At 35.8% G+C, this 23,886-nt stretch overlaps 1 protein-coding gene across 2 annotated transcripts in view; it reads left to right on the top strand.

Annotated features, from left to right (window-relative positions):
* The window catches only part of LOC148954377 (uncharacterized), a 72,320-nt gene extending 49,644 nt beyond the window's left edge, over nt 1-22,676 (top strand). Inside the window, exons 4-7 of one of the 2 annotated variants that reach the window (XM_089086345.1) lie at nt 9,199-9,254; nt 12,601-12,750; nt 18,284-18,436; nt 21,321-22,676. In XM_089086345.1, coding sequence (XP_088942471.1) covers nt 9,199-9,254; nt 12,601-12,750; nt 18,284-18,436; nt 21,321-21,603 — 642 coding nt within the window. In that variant the 3' untranslated portion in view covers nt 21,604-22,676. The remainder of the gene's footprint in view (nt 1-9,198; nt 9,255-12,600; nt 12,751-18,283; nt 18,437-21,320) is intronic. The other variant, XM_089086344.1, reaches the window with a different exon arrangement.
* Nucleotides 22,677-23,886: the final 1,210 nt, after the last annotated feature.

Genomic DNA, 23,886 nt, shown 5'->3' with positions numbered 1-23,886 from the left:
ATCAGAAACTTCGAAGTCAACCCTCCAGAGCCCGGAGGGCAGGTGTTGTAAGTTATGCCCTGGTGACATATATGGTTCTTATGGAAGAAGTACTCGTATAAACTTCAGAGTGGCTCATTTGATTGGAAATTGAAAGTTCTAGTTAACTTTTTAAGAATCAAAAGACATTGGACTGCAGTTATCCCCCCCACGCCCTTTTTTCCCCAAAAGCATCCGATAAAAAAATTGAGATAGCCATTTTGCTAAAAATAGTTCAAATCAGATAACAAAAACTCTGGGGTTGACACAACCCCTCAGAGCACAGTTGCAGGTGTTGTAAGTTATGCCCCGGGGGCATATAAGATTTTTATGGAAGGGATGGTCGTATTAACTTCAGAGGGGGCTCATTTGGTTTAAAATTCAAAGTTATCGTTCCTTTGAGTCAAAAGTGATCGGAGGGCATATACCCCTCCTCCCAACCTCTCTCTTTTCTCCAAATATATCCGATCAAAATTTTTAGATAGCCATTTTGTTTGAATTTGAAATAGTCCAACGGTCAGATAACAAAAACTTCGGGGTCAACATAACCCCCCAGAGCCCGGGGAAGGGTTGTATCTCATGCCCCGGGAATATATTAGAGTTTTATATAAGAGGTGATCTTATAAACATCGAAGGGACTCAAATGATTAGAAATTAAAAGTTTCAGTTCCCTTTTTAAGATTCAAAAGTGATCAGATGGCAACCAGCGCTCAGGCTCTTTTTCCCCAAATACATCTGGTAAAATTTTTGAGATATTCATTTTGTTCAAAATAGACCAAAGATCATATAACAAAAACTCCCAGGTTTGCATAACCCCTCAGAACCCGGGGGCAAGTGTTGTAAATGATACCCGGGGGCAAATAAGGTTTTTATGGAGGGATGGTCCTATAGATGTCCGAGGGGACTCGTATGATTGGAAATTGAAAGTTCTAATTCCATTTTTAAGAGTCGAAAGGGACTGGAGGGCAACTAGCCCCCCCCTTCCTGCCCTCTTTTTTTCCAAATCCATCCGATCAAATTTTTTACATAGCTATTTGTTTTAAATAAGTTCAAAATCAGATAACAGAAACCCGAGGCCGACACAATCCCCAAGAGCCGGGAGCAAGTGTTGTAAATTCTGCCCTGGGGGCATATAAGGTTTTTTTGCAAGGTTTTTGAAAATGATTCAAAGATGAGATAAGCCCAACCCTCACTAATAATTAATGATTACTAACGGTATTTTATTCCGAAACTTATGGAAGCTGACCCCTCTCCCTCCTTAGCCTGATCCTCCTCATTGCCCCCCTAAAAAACTTATCAATGGTAAATCATGGGAGCTAACCATAATCCGACCCCCGCCAAAAAAAAAACAAATAAAAAAACTTATTAACGACATTTTATTCCAAAGATATGGTAGTTGACCCCATGGCCTGACTTCCCCTCCCCGCAAAAAACCTTATTAACGATTCATTATCCAAAATCATAAAAGCTGACCCCTGGTCCTTCCTCCATGGCCCAAGCCCACTCCAAAAAAACACCTATCAACAATATTTTATCTAAAAAATCATGGGAGCTGACCCCTGGCACTCCCTCCATGGCTCGACCCCCCCCCCCCCTCCCCCCTCTCTACCCACACAAAGAAAAGCTTATTAACGATATTTTATTCCAAAAATCATGGGAATTCAGTTTAATGTTATTAGCTCTTTCCAAAAATTTTCAAGACGCTTATAGTTTTCACTACAAAAAAGAGTTTGGCTACTTCCCGTTTCCCTAACGGTAAAAACATAAAGTGGTGCGTATTTGGCGCTTTGCTAAAACGAATTATTTTACAAATATTTTCTTCTGTAATTGTTACAACATTGAAATTTTGAAAATAAAATGAAAATTGCAGCTTTCAGCAATTGATATAATTTTATATCAAATATTCAGTTTTATTTTACTAGTTCTTGCCGAGACTCTTTCCAGACACATATATTTTTATTTTGGAATATATTTTCGAATAAAATTATTATGAAAAGGGGAATCTGAAAATCTTGAAACTTTGGAAATAAAAACGAATAGAAATTAATTTAAAAAATAATTCCGAAAGAGATCTTTTTCAAAGAAAAGTAAAGGCCATATTAAACTTAAGATCAGAAGAAATAGAAACCTACAATAACTCAAACTCAAAACGACCAGAAATTACTACTAAAGAATAAATGAAACTCAAAACGAACAGAACTAAAATAAACAATCATAGCAAAAAAAAATATAAATGAATAATTAAATCTTAAAACGAGTAAAGCTTAATATGAATATGCAAATCAAGCTTAAAACGGACAAAAATATTTTGCTATTGAAGTATAAATGAAACCCAAAACGAACAGAAATTAAATAAACAAACATACAATAGGTACTAATATAAATGAATAAATGAATCTTAAAACGAGTGAAACTTAAATTGAATATGCAAATCAAGCTTGAAACGAACAAAAATCGCTATAAACAAGAGTTTGGGTATTGCCTCCTTCTCTCACTGTAAAAGTCTAAGACCTACTGCGTCATAGGTGGATTACTGAATACAAATTATACTGCAAATACTGTCTTTTTTGTACTTATTACAACGTTTAAAATAAACATAAGAATTACAGTAAAATTAAATTTTGAACTGATGATCTTTCAGCAATTAATATCATTATATATCAAACATTTTATTAGCTTTTATTAGTTCTTTCCAAGGCTTTTCAAGACAAATATAGTTTTACTACAAACAAGAGTTTGGATACTGTCCCCTTCCCTAACTGTAAAAGTCTAAAGACTACTGCGTCATTGGCGTTTTACTGAAAACAAATTATATTACAAATATTTTTTCTTCCAGTTATTACAGCATTAAAAATGAAAATAAAAATTACCGTTAAATAAAATCTTGAACTGATTATCTTTTAAAAATTAATATCATTATATATCAAATGTTCAGTTTGATTTTATTTGTAATTTCCAAGACAGTTTTCAGTGAAGCGCCAATGACGTAGTAGGTTTTAGACTTTTACAGTGAGAGAATGAGGCAATACCCAAACTCTTGTTTTGTAGTGATTTCTTGCTCATTTCAAGCCTGATTTGCATATTTAATTTAAGTTTCACTCGCTTTAAGATTTATTTGTTCATTTATATTAGTACCTATTGTATGTTTGTTTGCTATGAGTGTTTATTTAATTTTTTTTCGATTTGGGTTTCATTCATATTTTAGTAGTAGTTTCTGGTCGTTTCGAGTTTGAGCTATTGTAGCTTTCTATTTCTTCTAATCTTAAGCTGAATATTGCCTTTACTTTTGTTTGAAAAACTTTTTTTTCGGAAAGTTTTTTTTTTAAATTAATTATTTTAAACACGATTTTAACCACTACAGACATGACTTTCAAATCAAATCTGAAATAGAAGCAAGCTGAATATTCGCGAATAGTAAGAACATTTTTCGTTGGGCGAAAAAAATTATCTGGGTTTTGAAATGAAATTTGATTTCCGCAGGAGCCTGTTTCTATAGCTTGTGCTGAATAAGAAAAACTAACTTTTTTGTATTGGTGCCCACTTTGAAATATGAGCTTGCGGGGTACAGTTCCTCCTAAAGCGGTACTTGGGATGCCAAATCCTCACAAAATGGCTCTACAGAATCCACGAATATTTTTTCTAACTTATTGATACCTTATTTAAAATGACAATCCCTAGCCTTTCTGGACAATGAAAATCTTGTGCATATATCCTCTAAGCATAAAAAAAAACACAGCATGAAATTTTAATTTTCGGTTATGGGTCATTTTAGTGCGTATTGCCACTAGGAACAACTCGTAATGTCTACACGCCGAAAATTTAGTCTTTAATTCATTTCTAATTCAAGTGTGGCCTTTCAAACCATTCATTGTAATAGACGCAAAGTAAAGAGTGAACCTTGTCAGTAGAAATTAAAAGGTTAAACAATGTAAGAACTTGGTTAAACAAAGTGGAAGAAAATTTTCATAATTCGATGAAAAAGGAGAAAAATATGTGGTCTTGATAACGATCTGCCATTGAATTCAATACGTCTAAAAGCTATATAATGCAGGTTTTAAGCCTCAATCTGGAAATATAATGAATTTCGTATTTTTTTTCAAGAAGGAAGCCATGGGTGTATGTTTTTTTTTTCCAATAGTGAATGTATCCAGTTAACGTTTGCCCTCTTCCCCTTTCCCTCTCGTTTAGGATAATCTTGAGTATGATAAAAAAAAAAAAATTAAAAATATTTTTTTTTAATGCATTATCCAAGGCCAGGATAAATATAAGCATAAATTTGTACGAGGGGTACCACTCTATTCTTAAGCCCCCACTCACCACGCTGAAGTTTAATTTTTTAATATACAGTTTTTAGAATGATAGTCTGACGCAAGGGTAATGCGATGAAAATATATATATTTCTTTTTAAATCACAATGCTTCTAAAATGAAGCTTATATTTACTGTAAACAATTATATTTTCGTTCAAATGTTTTGAAAACCAATCGAGATGAAACCCATGAACTTACCATCTTGCTTGTGTTTTGTACTCTAAAATTATTTCAGGAGAGCACTTTTCAAATGCTTGCTTAAAGAAGAGGGGGGCTGCAAGGGAGTGGTAGGCCCTTCCTATGTAAGATAATTTCTGCTCGTTTAGGTTTAGTATTGTTGTTTATTTTCATTTCAAGAATTATGTTTTAAATTCAACTCTTTAAGAAATTAGATTAGCGTATTCCTCGACCGGAGGGGGGGGGCTTTTAAGGTTAAATAGTATGAAGATAAGGAAATAAATAAAAAAAAATACTAGCAATCTCTGATTTTAAACTCTGATCATTTTGACAAAGTTTTCTGAAATTCGTCGTTTATAGCTTAAATTATTTATAAAGTAAACGTGGATTGCTCCTAAGGAATAAGATTGGATCAAAATAGCAAAACATGAAGAAAAAGAAGAAACTGGGAAGTATTGGATTCTAGTACATTTTAACATGGGGATGTACATGTTAGTAGTTTTCTAAAGATACAGTATTTCGATACCAGTATTTATTTCCCATATACATCGGTATAAATGTTAAAGCATATCGGTATTAAAATGTTAAAGCGGCTATTTGTGTGACGTCCATGGATTAGGAGGTTCTAAGAATGGAGGATGTCTCTATTTTTTACTAGTTGACAATCTGACAGAATACATGAGAGCAATCATCATGGACTTTTTTCTTTTAAATTATTGGGATGGAGTTAATTGGGATGGACTTAAGTATCTGTGTGCTCAAATTTTAACATTCAAACTGCTAATACTACTATTAGAAACTTGTCGCCACCTAAAACTTAGAACTGACGACTAAAAACTGGAGCCAACCCACTATCCCCTCTTGTGTCCCATCCAATTTGGAGCTGAAGTTCTACCTTTGGCCATCTCCCACAAAAATTCCCAAAGAGGAAAAACGAGCAGAGTACAAAGAGGAAAATGAAAATACAAATACAAGGCATTCAAAGGGCCACACTTGATGAAAAGGACCAGGGCTAGAGGCCATATTTTTACAAGGTTTTCACTCTATTGTTTAAGCGAAATAACAGTGTCACCAGCAGCATACCGTGCTTCTTCCTATACCGTGGGACCTGTCGACTTACAGAGTGCGCCTGATTCATCTGTATATTTCTTTACGCCTATTATATAAAAGAACGAATATTTGAATTTTTAATCTCTAGTCCTATCCTTTTGGAGGATAGAAACACCTTCTCATATTTCACCTTTTCTTTATTTCTCTGCTATTTATGGTGTTTTGGTGACATGCATTAGTTAACAGATTGTATAAGATTTTTAATTTTGTTTGCCTATTAAATTTAGATTTTGTCCTTCTATTACGATCAAGCTTACGATTATAAACACTTATTGGTTGTATAAGGGCCTTTAAATTACTTTCAGATATTTAATTGTTTTCTTTCTTTTTTAGCTGCTTATGGTTTGATAATTCAAACAATAGGTAATAAGTTCTATGAAACTGTGAATTTTGATTTTTCATATAGTCTCCTTTTATCTTAAACAAGCAGATAAAAACAATATATTCGAACAAGAAACTTCTATTGCCTTCTTTTAAAACTGTGATTAAGCTTCATCTTGCTTTAAAAAAATAGTTTTTAGCTGTGAATTTGCACTGAAAACTAACCTTTCAGTTGAACCAAGCTAAGGTTTTAACACAGGACATTTCATGGGTGTTCCCAAAATGTATACGCTCTTTGACTCTTCATACCATGTCGATCTCTAAATCTATATGGGGCAACTTTCGTCACAATTATGTGACGTCAAAAGCTGAGGCTATCACTGTCAAGCAAGTCTGTTTGTCTCATTATACAGTAAGTTCCATCGAAATTGTAACGAATTGTATGTTGAAGGAAGAATAGAGGCAAGGTGTCTTCGAATTTTATGTTCGGAGGGGGAGGGGACTGGGTCTCCGATCAGAATATACACAGCGTTTTTTTTTTGTTTTTTTTTTCTGTGCTTGTCGTCCGGTATACTTTGCTGCTTTTTGGTTTTTGTAATTGCAGAAGCATTATATACATTTTGGGTAAAATTGGAAATGTCATGGAAGTGCTAAAAGATCCAGGATTGAAGAGATCTGGAAAAGGGATTTGGTGAACGTTCTAATTTCAAGTTCAACAGTGTATTATTAGAATAGAAATAATAACGTCTCAATAGAATAACCTAATGCTTTTCTGAAGCTTGATAAAATCAGAAGTTAAATATAATATTAAGTCAAATAAACTTTCAGACTCCTTTTAAGAAATAGGGTGGAACTAAAGATGCTGGCAAAGTCCCTTATGGACGTTCGAGCACCGAATTATCGATATAATGTAAGAAAATCTTTGAATTACGATCCGTGTTTATATTTACAGTGTTCTGACCATTGTTGTACTTATGCAAGTCTTCCATTGCAAATAAAATTCAGATAATGATAATGATACTATAGAGGACCTATTTGGAAGAGCAATTGGTGACGGGATAAAAGTTTCAAGATTTTTAGGGCTTTATTTTCCAAATCGGAATCGGTTTAATGTGGCTTTTAAATGTTGGTATTTAACTTAAAGACAGTATATAACAAGTAATTTATCAGCAAATGTATAAATCTTTAAACTTAGTTGTAAATGTTTGTTTCAAAGATGAACTTTGCTCAATTATGAGTCCACGGTACTTCACAGTATCCATTCTAAAAATTGAATAAACACATATTTTGAACAAAAGGTCATGAATTTGACTTTCTATTTTAAATTACAAAATTAGCTTATGATAAATCCCAAATAATGAAATTTACTACTACCACTGATAGGTCACTGGAGAACCATGTCGTTTGAGGCCAACACAGATACGCCGGCTCCTCCTTCATCCCAATACGGACGAATGCAAATCAAGAATGTTAGAAAACGGAGTATCGAAATTTCTAAAAAAGTTCCTTGGGTTTTGTTTTTCAGTTAGTGAAGTAGCCGTATCATCTGCGACTTAAGTAATGAGACACAGGGTTGACATAGTGCAATCAAGATCATGTAAAAATAAATGTAAAAAAGAAAATACAACAGTCTAGGAGAGATCCCTCAGGTGCCCTACTTTATAAGTTTGATGTTTAGCTAAAAAAAAGGGAAACTGGATCCATCTACTTTCTGGATGACAAGACACACTATTCCTCCGATAGCAGATAAGTTTAAAGTAGATGACAATGCAAATGGTGACTTTGAATAGCATCAAGTAAAACTTGATGTTAGTTAAGTCATTAATCAAAGTTAGTAGCTTCCATGAAAGGTTTCATTTACGTCAAACATGTCTCTTATGAGTCTTTCAATTTTTTTGTGTTTTCTCATTTCCAGTAACGCTTCAACAAATTTATTTTCGCCTGAACCTAGATAGTACTTTTGTCAGTATAATAATCAGTTTAGGCTACATTTGGATCAATTAATGAGCAATGAACGGTCGAAGTGTTTATATTTTTTGGGACACCCTGTATGTAGATGAAGTTAAGGTGTTTTCTTGTAAATATTAGCCGACTTTTGGCTTCTGGAAGGGAGCAATCCTGATAAAAAAAAGTAGCTCTTTTAAACAACGTGTAGCCTGGGGTTGTTGCCAATCTTGATTCAGGTTTCATCTCTTTTCCTAGTTAAAGCTCACGATAGTCAAAATTTGATTTTACTGAACTAGATAAATGTAGAAGGTTTACTCAGCACTTCGCGTATATAAAGCAATAATTTATTTTTAACATTGTTTTCCGTGTTAATATTGTGTTGATTGACATGCGTATCCGTCTGCAGCGATCTCCTAGGAAACTCTTTTCCAAATAACCATTATCCCCCATGAAATGGGTTTTTAATATTTGGCCGGACACAAAAATAACAATTTATGACAAATGAACTTATAACTTTTGACCAGTCTTGTTACAAATCAAGTTGATGGCTCTAAGGATATTGACAACAAAAGAGCAGAAATAGACAAACAAGATGGCACAGGTAGTTTCTTTTAACATTTGGGATTCATTTCAAACTTTTGAATTTTTGATATCTAATATCTTCTTCTTTTCTATAAAAACAAAAAAAAACAAAAAAAAATCCCAAAATTGAATTAACCCTCGAAATTTCTTTTCTCTCAGAAATGGTCATTTAGACTACGCTACCCTTCCATTTATAAAACAAAAATGAAGTGAAAAATATAAATAATTGTCACAACTTTTGATCAAGACAATAAACCCCGTTATCTATATATTTTCATTTAACTTTAATTTATTCTTCTTTCTCAAACTTTTACTTAATAAGGCACAAGGCCTTATCCGGGTGGGTTAGGAGTTTGCCCCCCTCCCCTCCGCAATTTTTGTCCAACTCGTTATATCGTAAGAAAAATGTATATAAACAAATTTTTGATGCGTTTTTTAAAATATTTTAGCCCTCTTCTTCGAAAAAAATACCCCCCACCTGATCGAAAATCCTGGATATGGCCTTGATAAGGCAAACAGAGTTTTTAAGGTATTCTTTTACCAATATGATTATTATTTATCGAAGATGTATATATCACGATGAAATCCTTAAGCACCCTTTATGCATTTTTCAAGATATCGTCTGAATTTTTATTATAGATGTCGTTTTTTGTCTGTAGTTTAAGACGCATAGTTTTTCTATTCAAATTTTAAGATTTCTACCCTGTTTACTCACTTTTTATTGGAATTTTCAGATTATTGAAGATAATAGAACTAAAGTAACAAAAGATACGGATGAAGCTCTTGTCAGGTGAGGCACAAATATATTTGTGTGCCTGAATTATTTTTGATCCGCATTCTTTTTTTTGCATTCATTTTATTTTCAGCTTTGTGCAGTTTAAGTGTTTAGTTTATGCAGGCTTTTTTTTGTAAAACAAAATACTATAATTCCAGTAAATTTCCAGATTAGTTTTGTTGAATTTAATTAATTTATTTTTGTTTGAATTTAAATTAATTGGATTATTTAATTAATTGTCTATGTCGTTGTTTATATCATTTTATTTATTTTATTTTAAGCTTTTCTGGCTCATTAAAGGTATTTTGTGTGTCTATATAATGTGGAACTAATGATGAGAGTTTTTTCCGCTATACAAATGGTTTTTCCTCAATGATTCCTTAACAATTCTCACTGATACATTTTCTATGGATTCACTAGCCGCTCATTAACGTTTGCTTTGGTATCGCGTAGCATATGCTATATTTATGCATTTACATGCACTGCGATTACTGGGGAGTACAATCATACAGTGGCGCCAGTACAGGGTATAGGCAAATCCCCCCTAGATTGAAAACAAATACTTTTTTTGATATGTTCATTTAAAAATATCCGTTTGTTTTTCAGTGGAAAAAATAAAAAAAATAAAAAATAAAAAATTCCTCCCTTTTTCTAGATTATATTGTTAGTTGGTGCCACTGCAATCATACTCTATACTTGAAATTATAACTGAGGCTTGTTTATTCAGTGTTTTATGTTAAATGTTATCACCCGGAACTGTTAATAGTTTGAAACAATATATTTTTTGTTCCGCTTTGATATTAGCTTGCAATTGGTGATTGCAGTCCCTTATAAAATGGTGACATGCATGGAGAGGCCATTTTCATATATTTTTATTTTTTTATTCTGATTTGCCAAAAGTTCAAAAGCTATATCGATAAATGCAGTACGGTATAGAATCATCTGTGATAAAACACAAAATACCTTGAGTGAGTCTTTGAGTAGTGCGGTAGTTGCTCTATTGTTCTAGCAAAGCTTTTATTGGATACTTTTGTTATTGCTGTATGGTAGCTCCACTTTCTATATGATAGAATATAGATCATTGATGTCGTTTCTGATGGATAGGGAGGATGTCCCCCTTTATCAGTATTTGAGTTAAATCAAAGTTTCCTAGAAAGTGCTCCTCAAGCAGAGACTATTTATTGTATATTCTAATAATTGTAGTTTGGTAACGCCCATGTTACTGATTACATGTGTTCCAATTTCCAAAGCAAAAAGTAATCTCAACCCCAAGCATAAATTTTTTGCCTGGTTTAAATCGTAAATTATGGTGCATGTGATATCAGGTAAATGGAAAAAAGAAGAAACAAAGAAGAGAAGGAATAAGATATGAAATAAACGGTAGAAGAAACGGAGGAAATAAGCAGAACAGGGGAGAAGATGAAAAGTGGAAGGCATCAAATTTATTGGAAACGGCACGGCTGTGATAATTCCAAAGGCTTTAAAATACTTTTTTCGGGGAACTCGGAGTTGAAACCCAGTGCCTTGAGCTATCTTGATTGGTTCTCAAGATATTTACATGTTTCTGTTTTCTTTAAAATTGTATTTGTCCTCTTCTCACACTAACCAAAATTACAAAGTAGAGCTTTGGTATCAACATCTGCTTGGTCTGTCTTGAATTTCTTACACATACTTCCTTGTGCAAACAATTGGTTCTTTTAACACTCTAAAAGCCCGGAAAGTAATAATCGCAATCCCATGAAATCCATCCAGTGTGCCTTACCACCCTTTGGGTTGCTGCATCATAGTTTCACCTCAGCGTATGGCTCATATGAGCACTTGTCTGTGAGGCTCAAGAACACACAGGTCTTCTATATTTGCATAAGGTGAATACAATTATCAAGCAATCCAGCTTGTATAAAAACGCACAGATTTAACCCTTTGGGGGAGAGGTATAAAAGATAATTTTTCTGGAAAGGGGCGATGTCCTAGAAATAATAGTATGGAGTATTTTATTTATAGTAAATCCAATAATAAGTGACTTTACTACCCCACCCATTAGAGGGTATTGCACACGCGAAATACAAGGATAGATACTACTAATGCCGAAACTTGCGCTGCCACCATTTTTATTTTAGGGAATGCGTCTATTATTTGATTTTGTTTTATACGGGAGCTTTTGTTGAATAGAGGAGGGTCCTATTGGTTTTTTTCATTCGGCTAAGTACCATATTTTCTGGCTACGTTGGTAAATACTATAAGGATACAATTGGCGTAACTATGGAGAGCTGAACTCCTGGTTTTAGCTCTGGTATTCCTCGGTAGGGTGGATACCAAAGGGCTACCATACCAGAGTTTAAGGGTATATAATTAGTTTTCTCGTATAATTGTCGTTCGGTCTTACCCAACTTACGGTCACCCCTGCTCAGACCCGACTGCCTCTAGGGGTAGTCAGATGTTCTACGTTATGCCAACGCATATCCTTAACTATTCGCAGCAGTCAAAATTCTGGGACTTTTTTTGAAGCTTTAGGCTACAGGTGTTGCCTATAGCTATTCTTATTTGGCTAGCAGGCAGGCCTACCAACAGGTGTCCTAACCGACTGCATTGATTATCTATTCTTTACTTGCATGTTTTATTCAACAGCTGCCCCATTTCATCATCGTCATGAGAAATTGGGTAATTGATCTCACTCCCAGTCAAGACAAACAGATGAAACAGCCAATTTTGTTCTTTTTTATTGCCACTGAAAATGAAAATTTTAAAGTTCCGTTTGGTTTTGGCCAAATTCCTGCTAGCGTTAAACAGAAACAAATTCAAAAAATCTCTATTGAGAAGTTTGCCGTAACCACTGACTTTTTGTTGATAAATTAGCACTTCAGCTTGAAGATAAGCCATGTCGCGATTGATGTAATAAAGTTCATACGGACTCTGAGCCTTAGGAAGCTTGCACACATACTGTAGAGAGAAGGTTTCGGATTGTATTATTACATGTATAATATGATTAGAAGAGACCGGGCCTACCTTTTCTTTATCAGTCTCCTTGTAGGTAGATATTAGAAGATACGGCACCCTACTCTCCTGTTTGACCAATAGCAATTCCAAACTTGCAAGAGGGTGTTGCTTCAATACCAAGAGGGATAAGAAAAATTAAGTGCTGTTCTACTTTAGTCCTAATGGTCATGAGTGCTAATGACCTTGACGTTATTGCACAAAATCGAAGGATTGTTATTATCAGTATTTGTCACTTAAGCAAAGCACATATACTAAAGACAGGATATTAAGGTCCTGATTAACTGAAAATGGAAACTTAAAAGTAAGATTAACCCATAAGTATTAGTATTACTACCTTTTGATAATTAATAAAAGTTGGCATTTGTAGCTTAAAGGATGCTGGTAAACTGCCTCTATCACCACCTCGAAGCAGTAGGTCACCAACGCCCCAAAAGCGTTCAAGGTCACCTAGTCGTCTATCTTCTAGAAGGTCTAATCATTCCAGCTCAAGAAGTAGATCCAGATCTTATTCCTCAAGGTAAGCTTTTGAGCCAGTAACCTTTAGACTTAGAGGTTTAGCTTTAAGAGTTAGAAACGGGTAAGGGAATAGTAGTTTAAGATTTTGCATCAACGCTTAAAAAAGGGGAATAGGGCCCACTTTCTAAATCCACAAAGAATGAAACTGACCAGACTAAGACAATACTCAGCAATGCCGATTCAGAGTATCAAAAATATATATTCCAGGCACAACTGGAAGAAGAATAATACAACCTAAGCTAAATAGGCTATTGTTACTTAAATATCTTGTCAGGGCCGTGTTTGCGAATTTAGGGGGACGGAGGAGCCTGTCAAAATTCCCAGTAAACCGGTAAACTATGGAGAAAACCTTGTAAGAACCGAGGTCTTTTGGGGGACTGGGCCTAGGTCCTTACCCTACATCAGTTGACTAGGACTTGATAGCAACGAGTAGAGTAGAATAAAATCACAATATTATCCGCTTCCCAATTTTCAAAACCCCCTTTTCTATATTGACATTGATTGCTTAACAAATAAAACTTGGGTTTGAAATTTTAGCAGTGCCCAACTCTCCAGAACTACGCGTGGCTTATACTTAGGTTATCTCTTATACATTACGCTTTTAAAAATCAAGAATCTCTTTAATAATGATGCCAAGTGGGGCCCCTTAACTGTGACATTTTGGGTGTTTAGCAGGGTGTAAGATATCCTAACATTGGGATTAAGTAAACTTAGTTGGGTATAGCCACTGACGTCATATATACTCTATTCGAGAAGTTGAACACAGCGCTCCTTTATATAGCTAAAAAATATTGGATCACAAAATCTAAAACAGAAAAGCTCCTGATCATAGATATAATACTCGATCTGTGTCACTGAAAACGACAGGTTTGCAACAAGGATAACCGGGAAAGCAAGGGCGTGTATAACCGGATACAAAGGATGATAAACCAAAAGATCCAAACAGCTGTCTCTGAGGGCTGTTCGGATCTTTTTGAGAGAAAAGATCTTCCGCATACGGAAGGCTCGAGGTCTTTCTTCAATGGGGCATGCCAAGAATTAGTTTGGCCACCTTGCTATTTCTTTCAGTGGGGGAGGAGTTTAAATTCAAGGGACTGACGGGTCAGGTACTCACTTGGGCGCCGCATAACGTGCCTAAACCATCTGAGTGTTCTGCTCTTGACGATAGCGGATATGAATGCTTCTGATTGCACAGTTGCATTAGTTGCTCATTGCCTATCCTTTGGCTAAGTTTGAGGTTATAGATGGCTCTTAGGCACTTCCGGTCCAAGATGTCGAGTGAGCGTTCTTCCTCTGCCCATAGTGGCCAGGTTTCGCATCCATACAGCAGGATAGAGCGAATACACGCCACGTAGACTTGAAGTTTGGTCTTCAGGCTAGTTTCTCTTCTGGACCATAATGGCTTACGCAGTTGGCCAAAGGTGCTCCATGCATTGCTTAATCTGGCCTTGATCTCGTACGAGGTCCCACCCTTGATATCAATCAGTGACCCGAGGTATCTTAATTCTTGTACCTGTTCAAGCTGTTGTCCGTTTATGGAGACTGACGAATTTCTATCTGTGGAAAGGCGCTTGGTTTTGGGGACACTGATGGCCCGGCCTGTCAGGCTAGCGCTATTTGCCACTCTCTGCAACATGTCCATGGATTGGGTGCTTGATTCAGCGAGAATGACTTTAAATCAGAAAATAGTCACGGGATACATAAAACAGTTAACACACTCTTCACCAAAAAATCCGCCGCCGCTGCTAAGGTCCTGGATAAGGCCCCTGAGTGACAGCGAGGCTTTTAAAGAAAGATGGGAAAGCCACTTTGAAGAGAAATTGAACCTGCTAATTACCTGTAACCCTCCTGTGATATCAAGATTTCTCAAGCTGGAAAGTGACCCCAGCTCCCTGCCTTTTCTAAGCTGGGTAAAAGAGACCGCTCGCAGTCTCAAGAATAATTGAACTCCAGGCCCTGATGGTCTTCCTGCCGAATTGCTCAAAATTAGGTTCGCTCTGCTAGAGGATACTACGTAAAGTAGCTGTTGCCATGTGGTCGTCAGGCCATTCCCCAAAAACCTGGGTGAAGCTAATCGTTGTGCCACTCCACAAGAAAAACTCTAAAAATGATTGCGAAAACTATCAGCCCTTCAGCGTTACAAGTCACCCAGCTAAAATCGTACAAAGAATTCTTCTAAGTTGAAATAGAACCATAGCAGACCATATCGTCACCGACTATCAGGCTGGTTTCTCCCCTGGACGGTCTACCACTGACCAGATATTTGTAGTAAGGGAACTCGCTGAAAAGTATCTTGAATTTGGCAGAGCAATTTTCCAGCTATTCATTGATTTTAAGCTGGCCTCCAATCTAGAGTGGTGAGATGGACTGTGGTATCTATGGCTCACTGCAATGTTCCTGAAAATATAGTCAAAATATTCAAAAATATGCACTACAACTACCGTAGCTGTCTTCTGACTCAGAAGGCCAAAAACAAGAGTTTGCAGCAACTTCAGGCATGCTACAAGGTTGCATTCTTACTCTGTAACTGTTCAAACTCTTTTTGCACGCCATACTGTCCCTTCTCGAGGACCGCGTGGGAGTGATCATTAACGATGTTAACACCGATACACGGGCTTATGCCGATGACCTCGACAAGCGAGCAAAACCGAGCCCAGTCTACAGGGTCAAGCCTCTGAGCTTGAATCTACATCAAATAGCTTCGGCATGCGAATAAACCAAAAGAAGACAAAAGTTATGTCCACCACAAAAAACCCGAACCCATCCCCCGTTCATGTTGTAATAAGTGGTGAAGAAGTCGAATTGGTAACCACGCTGAGTACCTAGGAAGTCTACTATTATCAAGCAACAACTGTACTGATGACATAAAATGAAGACTCGTCTTGGGAAGTGCGAACTTCAAGAGGATACTGTCCCTCTTTAAAAATAAGCACCTGTCATTGGAATTGAAGCTTCGAATCTTCGACTCGCTAGTCATCCTTGTCTCTATGTACGCCTGTGAAACGTTTACTCTAAAAGTCGAGCAAGAACGCAGAATTTCAGCCTTCGGGACAAAATATCTTCACTGTTTAGCTGGTCTAACGTATCTAGACGTAGGGGAACTACGATTCTCAAGAAATTGTGATTACAGCGATTCAGGGGGCCGGGTCGTATACACCTAATGGGAAAATCATGCCTACCAAAAGTTGCCTTTGAAGGAAGGTTCCATGGTAACCGCTCACCTGGAAGACCTAGGGGAAGATGACAAGACAACTTTGAAGGGGACCTCCTATGCCTTCTTAAATAGGCTGATGAGCGTGCATCATATAGGAAATTGATCCATTAACGTACGAAAGATCCCCAAAGTGACCAATGAGGATGTCCGGGGTATAAGTAAAAAGTGAGTAAGAATATAAAAAAATTGTATTATCAGAAAAATTGTATTATATAATCAATAATCATTATGACGATTAAAGTAATCTTATACCTGTCATTAAACGTTGACATATCTCTTTATACATGTTGCCATTGATTATTTGAAACGAGCTGTGAATGTTTCTTTGAATTCCTTTTCAGTGTGGACACACTGTCCGCCACGCCAATTTTTCAATTCAGGGACGTTAGAGATGAGAGGAGAGAGGAAGATCGTACCCGCTGTGGACATCCAATTATAAGGATTAATAATTATTACATGATTTCGGTTCAGAAAAGATGCAAACTACATTTGTGCTAAAAATTTGATGGCGGTATTTAAGGGGCTTCTGGACCGCTAAAGCTTTCTGATCATACGATCATGAAAATCCTTGTGTGATTCCGATTCAATCGTGCAATATGTCTAGCTTCCTGACGAAAAGTCAACAGGAGAAGAGGAGGATCATAGAGGCCCACTTACTTCCTCTCTCCTCTCATCTCTAACGCCCCTGAATTGAAGAAGTGGTATGGTGGGCAGTGTGTCCTACCTGATAAGGAACCATAAGAAACAGTCAACTCATTTCAAATCATCAATGACAACATTTGTGAAGAGGGTATACTCTTAAACTTACTAAATATACAAAACATACACTTTCTCCCTCCAGATCGTTTTTGCACCAAATCATGTCTTTCGCAACCGTTGAACTACCAGCCTTATTGAGTCACATCACCGATATTAAGAATCACCATCTAAATTTTCAGAGTCGTACACACTTTTTGTTTTCCATTGAAACTTTATAATCCCAGGAGAACTCCAATTAGAATTTAATTTTTTTTTTCTTTTAGCTGTGCGTCAATTTCCTTGCTCTTAAAGATTTTGAAAGTTGACCCATTGGAAAGGGTTACATAAAGAGCTTTCTGAAGCAACGGGCCCTTTTGACCTGAGCTTCGATTCAGTCTCGTCTGGTGATTCCATCCATGGCAATACACATAGAATCTTCATTGACTATGTACAGTGGTATGGTGTGTTTGCGACTCAGATAGAAACAATAGATAAATGCCATTTGCAATAGGGTTATTTGGTGTCTGCAATAATCTAATGTTTTATTTTCTAGGTCATATCTACTTTCGTTTCAGTAGTAGTTACTTTTGTAACTTTACAAACTAATATACTCATTTGTATACCGCACACGCTTAACACCAAGCATATCTAAAATTTTACCTTATAAAAAAGTATTTAAATTTGAGCAACTAAAGCTAAGCTGTCATAGCACGCTAGACTTGAAATCCTTTGTCTGTAAGGACAGGGGTTTGAGTCCTGATGTTGCTGGCTATTTGATTTGGAACGGGGTTCAGTGGCATGACTCTGTAAGCTCAGCCACAGTCGACCCAGCTCTAAATGGATACCAGGAGGAATCGGGGGAAGGTAAACAGGAAGAGTGTGCGCAACCACTGGGTGGATGGCCCTCAACACTTCCTGGCGGAAGAACCGTGAAACGGATATCAGCACCGCAAATAGGAACTATGGAGTCAAATTTCGTATTCTTTACCGTGCCAATATATAACCTAATGTTTAATTTTTTTTTTTTTTTTTGGTTTTTTTTTTTTTTTTTGTAGAATTGGAATTTTAATGAATGTTTGTTTTTAAATGGTGTAAAGTGGCCACCGTAAGCGGGGACTTCCTGTAGCAGGAGGATGTCCTCTGTGTGTAAGAATATTTATTTTTTTTTAGTTTTTTTGTTTTAGTGGTAGTAGCACAATAATGCAAAGAGCAATTTTCGGCTGTTATTTTTATGAAATTTAGAGTTGTAGGTGGCATTTTAGATTGTTTGTAAATGTTTAAAATGTTTTCTTTTTATTTTATATTCTGTTGGTGTCACTGAGAGGAGAGGAGGTGGGATTAAATTAATAAAAAAAAAATAAAAAAAATACTTTAATAAAACATCTGCCAAATCGTGTTGTAGGTTGTCCTTCCATTAGAGCACACCTTCCCTGCTAGCGTCAAAATTACAAAGATTCTGTTTTTGCCTTTATGCTAATATATTTCTGCGCCTACCTATGTGCGTATACTTATAACCATTGTCAAACTCTTTTCCACAAGAGAAACGATTTTAAAACATTATTATTTCTTACTTTTTTTTCAGATCTCGTTCAAGAAGCAGATCAAGATCTCGCTCCCAATCTCATTCATATTCAAGATCAAGATCCCGATCATATTCTAGATCGCGTTCAAGGTCACCATCGATTCCTCGAAGAGCAGGCTCTCCAAGTTTTTTAGATAGGCGAAGAATTACTAGGTTAAACACCCTTTAGAATTTGTTTGGAATATTTTTATTGATTTATTGATTCAAAACATAAAAAAGACGATTAGCTTTTTAAAAATTTACAAGTTTAAAAAATATAATAGATATCAGAAAACGTTCCCAGAATAGACTTAAACCAAGGGAAAGTTAAACCAACGGAAGAAGGTGTTTATGAAAGAGCTTCTTCAACTCTCTCCCCCTCTATCTCCCTCTCTCCCCCTCTCTTTTTTCTTTTTCTCTAACACACTCTCCCTCTCCCCCTTCTCTCTCACTTTCTCTATTTCCCTTTTTTTTCTCTCTTGTTTGGCCCCAGAATTTGGCTTTACCTTTTTTTATGGTATACTTGCATAAATAATCGACTGAATTTTATTGCCTAAATAGGCTTTATTTTTAAAGAAAATAACAATGATATTAGATCGTACGTAAAAAAAATTGCTATTAAATTCAATACTTTTTTCGAGTCATAAGTGGAATTTTTAGATTTTTTAAAAAACTGAAAAAAAGAAAAGAATATGTTCAACACGTAAATAGCATAGCTGTTATAAAAGCCTCGTATAGCTTCAGCAAAATTGGGAGCAAAAGCCTTAAAATCGGAGCACATAGAGTAGCAATCAACATGAAGCTTATGCATCATCGGCAATCAAAGATTCCAACACACCTCATTACCACTAGCATACCAAGGCAACTTACTGAAAAGGGTAGATAATCATCTCGTGTGACAGAAGGTACCATTGACTGCAAATTATATGATTACAAGTCAAAAGTTCTTACCGTTGGCACAATAAGAACTAGAAGTAAATATTCAATATCTTTTGGGCAATTACTATACTGACGGAGTAGCAAATTACGTTTGACCTCAAAGCATTGCGAATGAGAGCATCGTCAAACAAATATTCATAAAAAATTAAACCAGGATCACATAACTTGCAGAAGACCTTACTGCACAATCTAACTGGTGGAACAAGGGGCACAATTAAAATCTAACTGGTGGAACAAGGGGCACAATCAAAATCTAACTTACGGAACAAGGGGCACAATCAAAATCTAACTGGCGGAACAAGGGGCACAATCAAAATCTAACTGGTGGAACAAGGGGCACAATCAAAATCTAACTGGAGGAACAAGGGGCTCAATCAAAATCTAACTGGCGGAACAAGGGGCACAATCAAAATCTAACTGGTGGAACAAGGGGCACAATCAAAATCTAACTGGTAGAACAAGGGGCACAATCAAAATCTAACTGGCGGAACAAGGGGCACCATCAAAATCTAACTGGCGGAACAAGGGGCAGAATCAAAATCTAACTGGCGGAACAAGGGGCACAATCAAAATCAAACTGGCGGAACAAGGGGCACCATCAAAATCTAACTGGCGGAACAAGGGGCACAATCAAAATCTAACTGGCGGAACAAGGGGCACAATCAAAATCTAACTGGAGGAACAAGGGGCACAATCAAAATCTAACTGGCGGAACAAGGGGTGCCCAAAAGCGCAGTGGATGAAAGCGTTCATGCTGTCTTTCCAGAGCTGTACAAAATATCATGACCATCAGTAAAACTCGTACAAATCATGAGAAAAATGTCAAATGTGGTGGGATAAGGAGTTGCTACAGCCAGGTCATCAGCCTACTTTAAGTTGTTCAGAGTTGCGAATCGAATACGGAAACCAAGTCCACTAAAATTGAGCTGCTATTAATCATCACAAAAAAAAACAGAATAGCAGACTGTGTGCCTCCCTGATGATCCCATTTGCTAAAAAAAAGAGGTTCTCATTTCAGAGCCCTAACCCTACCTCTGAAGCCACAAAGAAAAGAGTCAAGTAAAAGGCTAGGGAACGCCGCGATGTTTTAGATTACCAAATTATCAATTACATAATATTAGTATATAGAAAAGATTTCAGACGAAATAACAAGAGATGTTTTTATATAATTGAAAGCAAGATATTCAGACGAAAATTATCTACGTTAGTGCCATTAAAGAATCAGGAATTGCGTAATTATAAAGAGTCGATGCACAAAAGGTGTCAATCATAAAAAGGCACAAAAGATCAAAATGTTGGTCTAAATGAAGTCAATAATCCAAATATAATGTCTTAAGTGACTTTTAAATAAACCCTGGCTCCTTTGGTTTATTTATTTCAGGGTGAAAACACCTTTGTCTTAGAACAAAGATGTCTTTGTTTTAATTTTAACACTACTAGGCTCATTGTGTTCTAATACCATTAGACGAATTACTAAAATATGAATTTTTTTTTAATGCTTAGAATATCTAAAAAAGTTGAATATATACATAAACAAATATATTTTGTTCCTTCCAAACATTGTACATTTATTCTGTATATCTTAATAGTTCAAAATATGTGGGCAGTGCTTTTTGATGGTAAAGTAAGTTACAAATTCAGTTTCACGTATAATTAATTCTGTTATTCAATAAATTTATCTAATAAAATATTAAATTCTAATGAGGTCTAAACTATAGCTCATAGGTTCTCTTGTGTATTGCTGTGGGGATTCATGGATTTTTCTCTGTAACAATAAAATAAAAAAAGAAGCAAAAACAGAAATTGATAAATATCTATATAACTGAATAATATTGGACAAAGGGTATTGAACTAATTAAATGAATTTTTTTGTAAAGTACAAATTTTACAAAAAGAAAAATCCAGTAACGTACTCAATACGAAGTTTATATCAATATAAACTCTTCCATGCAAACCAGATTAGTTTATTGTGTTCTAATGTCTTTCTAAAGATATCTATTATAAAACATTTTTACTTCTGATAAACTTCAGTATAGCACAAATTCCTTAATTTTTGTGATTTCTTTTGCCCATTGAATCTAGCTTCCCTCAGATGTTCAATCTCTTTGTTCTTTTCAAGTGCAAGGAAAAGGCCTATACCGTACCATCGACCGACCCCTTCACCTTACACAAGTGACAGTGAAACGGATTATAGTCGATATCGTTTAAGCATATCAAGGAGTCGAAGCCGTTCCACATCGAGCGAAAGAAGTAAATCAAGCAGGCGGAGCTACACACCAAGTAATCATATATTTGCGTCAAAAAAAGTGAAAATCTGGCGTGGCACTAGTAGAACGCCCTCTTTAAGCCCTAAGAGAAGTTTAAAAAAAGGCAGCAGGAAAAAGAGCCCAGCCTACAAATAAGTTTCTGAGCATTTTTTACTATTGTGTGTTTGAACTACTTAGATCTAAGACTTTTTTCCCGTAAAGCAGTGATGAATTATACTCTGTGGCTACCCTCTCCGCTGAAAAAAGAAAAAACAATTGCACTAATGTCTTATAATTGCTAAACTCTCAGAAAGTTCTTGTAAACTTCAAGTTAACAATAGTAATGATAACCCTTATGCTCCCACCCCTAGAAGATTTCCGCTCCGTTATTAATGCTCTTCAATAAATTAGATTTTAGATATCATGATGCTATAGAGTGTTAATTTATTTCAATGTGATTACCTTCAAATGCCCAATTTATCATTTTGCCCATTCCAGCTAGTTGTAATCCTTTTCGGTTACAATTAATTGATTATAATGCCAATAATAGTCATCAATTAAGTGAAAATTAATTTATACATTTGTCGTGTTATAGCTCAGTAGAATTTATTGTCTTTCTTAACGAGTCTCTGTTTTCATTGAAATGTTGATCTCCATATAATTGTTTTAAAAGAGTATTTTAGTATTCTAAATTTGATGTATTGTTAAGGATGTGTTTCGATTCTAGTCTAAATCCCTAGCTTTAGTTCCCAGTGCTGTAGTTTATTTTATCTATCCTTCTATCTGTTGAGGAACATGACTGCTTCGGTGGTGTCAATTGAGGGTACGGGTAGGGGGAAGGGGTATTTGTGCTCCTTAGACTTTTTGACCCCCACCCCCCCTGATTTCGAGAAATACCATTTTTTGTATTTTCAATCTGAAATGCCTTGGTTAGTATTTTCATTTAAAAATTAGAGAAGAAAAGAAAATTGGCCCCTCTAGATTTTCAAACATATACCCCCCCCCCTCTATATTTTTGTGAATTGACGCCACTGGGCTGTTTTAATCATAATAACAGTTTATTTTAGTAATATTGATCTCACAAAAAATTTATAATCCAAAAGAAAAAGAGGACGAAGGAAAGTTATATTACCATCCTCTCCAAAAGAAAACACAAATGAGTTCAGCTACTATCTTACTCCATATACACAAACAAAACACTTAAGAGATAACAGAAGGCAAAGCTGTGCCCAGTATTTTTTTTGGAGGGGTTTTACTCGAAAAAAATTGGGGGGGGGGTTACACAAAAAAAACTCAAAAAATGCTTACAAGATTTGTTTATGTCTATTTTTGTTGGAGTCAGACAAATGTTTTTTTTTTGGGGGGGGGGGGGTGGAAGTTCTAACACCCCCCCCCCGGATACATCCTTGACAGAAGGACGAAACTTCAAGTTATATTCATATTATCTGGTGCTTAGATGACCTGATTGATATAAGATACAACCAAGTTAATATTTACTGAGAGGAGGGGTGGGTACCATTTGTGGGTCAAAATTTTCAGGGAGTCATGATAACCATATGAAAAAGCACATATTAGTTTTCGTACCTCAAAGGATTCGAGACCCCAGGGCCTCAGTCTGACTCCTCTTTGATTTCACCGCTCTGGATTTGAGAAAACAGGGAATTTAAATAATGATAAGAAACAAATAAAATACAAAACTAATGAATCAGGATGAGACGGGCCTAATTTAGAGAAGGGGTGGCTGAATTTTTCACGCCCTTTTTTTTGGCTACGCAACTGGGTTAAGGCCACACTCAAGTGCTTTATATTTAAACCACGCAAAATAAAGTGTATAATATTTCATTCTGTCTTTGTAATGTGTTTAACGGCGCATTTCAAAAAGCATTTTGAGATGATTATTTCGTAATGTGCTTTCTAAATCCTCTCAAGATCGACACCCTTCCTTCTCTAAAGCATTCCAAAAATGATGATCCTAGAAAAAAGGTTATAAGTCACCATTGGAATATACAAGTGCATATATTTCTCTTCACTTTAGTGTCAAAACCAAGACTATCCCCTGAAATTAACCCTTAAAAAACAAAGCAGGAAAAACCAAATTATGTTGCATAACATGTTTTGAATCTCGTTGCTTATGATCGTAATCTATTCTTAGCAATATTGTGTGAAATTGAGAGTTTATAGGGTCCTTAAATATTGTTCTAGGAATTTTAGAAAGCGTATAATTTATTCTGTTTGCTCGTTTTACTTTGGATTAGTTATGTAATTTCAGACGTTATGTTGATTGTCACACTAACCCGTAGTTTTTAATAGGTTTAATTATTTTGTATAATTTGTTTGAACGGGATTTTCTTTTTATTTGAACCACGGATTTTGTCACAAACTACAGTAAACTCACTTATTTATTTAAAAAATAAGCGGTAAATAATTGTTGTTGTTGCA

This window comes from Artemia sp. Qi Xiang Cuo, chromosome 3, assembly GCF_049724085.1.
Source record: "Artemia sp. Qi Xiang Cuo chromosome 3, ASM4972408v1, whole genome shotgun sequence".
NCBI classification, from domain to species: Eukaryota; Metazoa; Arthropoda; class Branchiopoda; order Anostraca; family Artemiidae; genus Artemia; species Artemia sp. Qi Xiang Cuo.
Note: the sequence above shows the minus strand (reverse complement) of the source record. Positions and strands in the feature narration are given on the sequence as shown.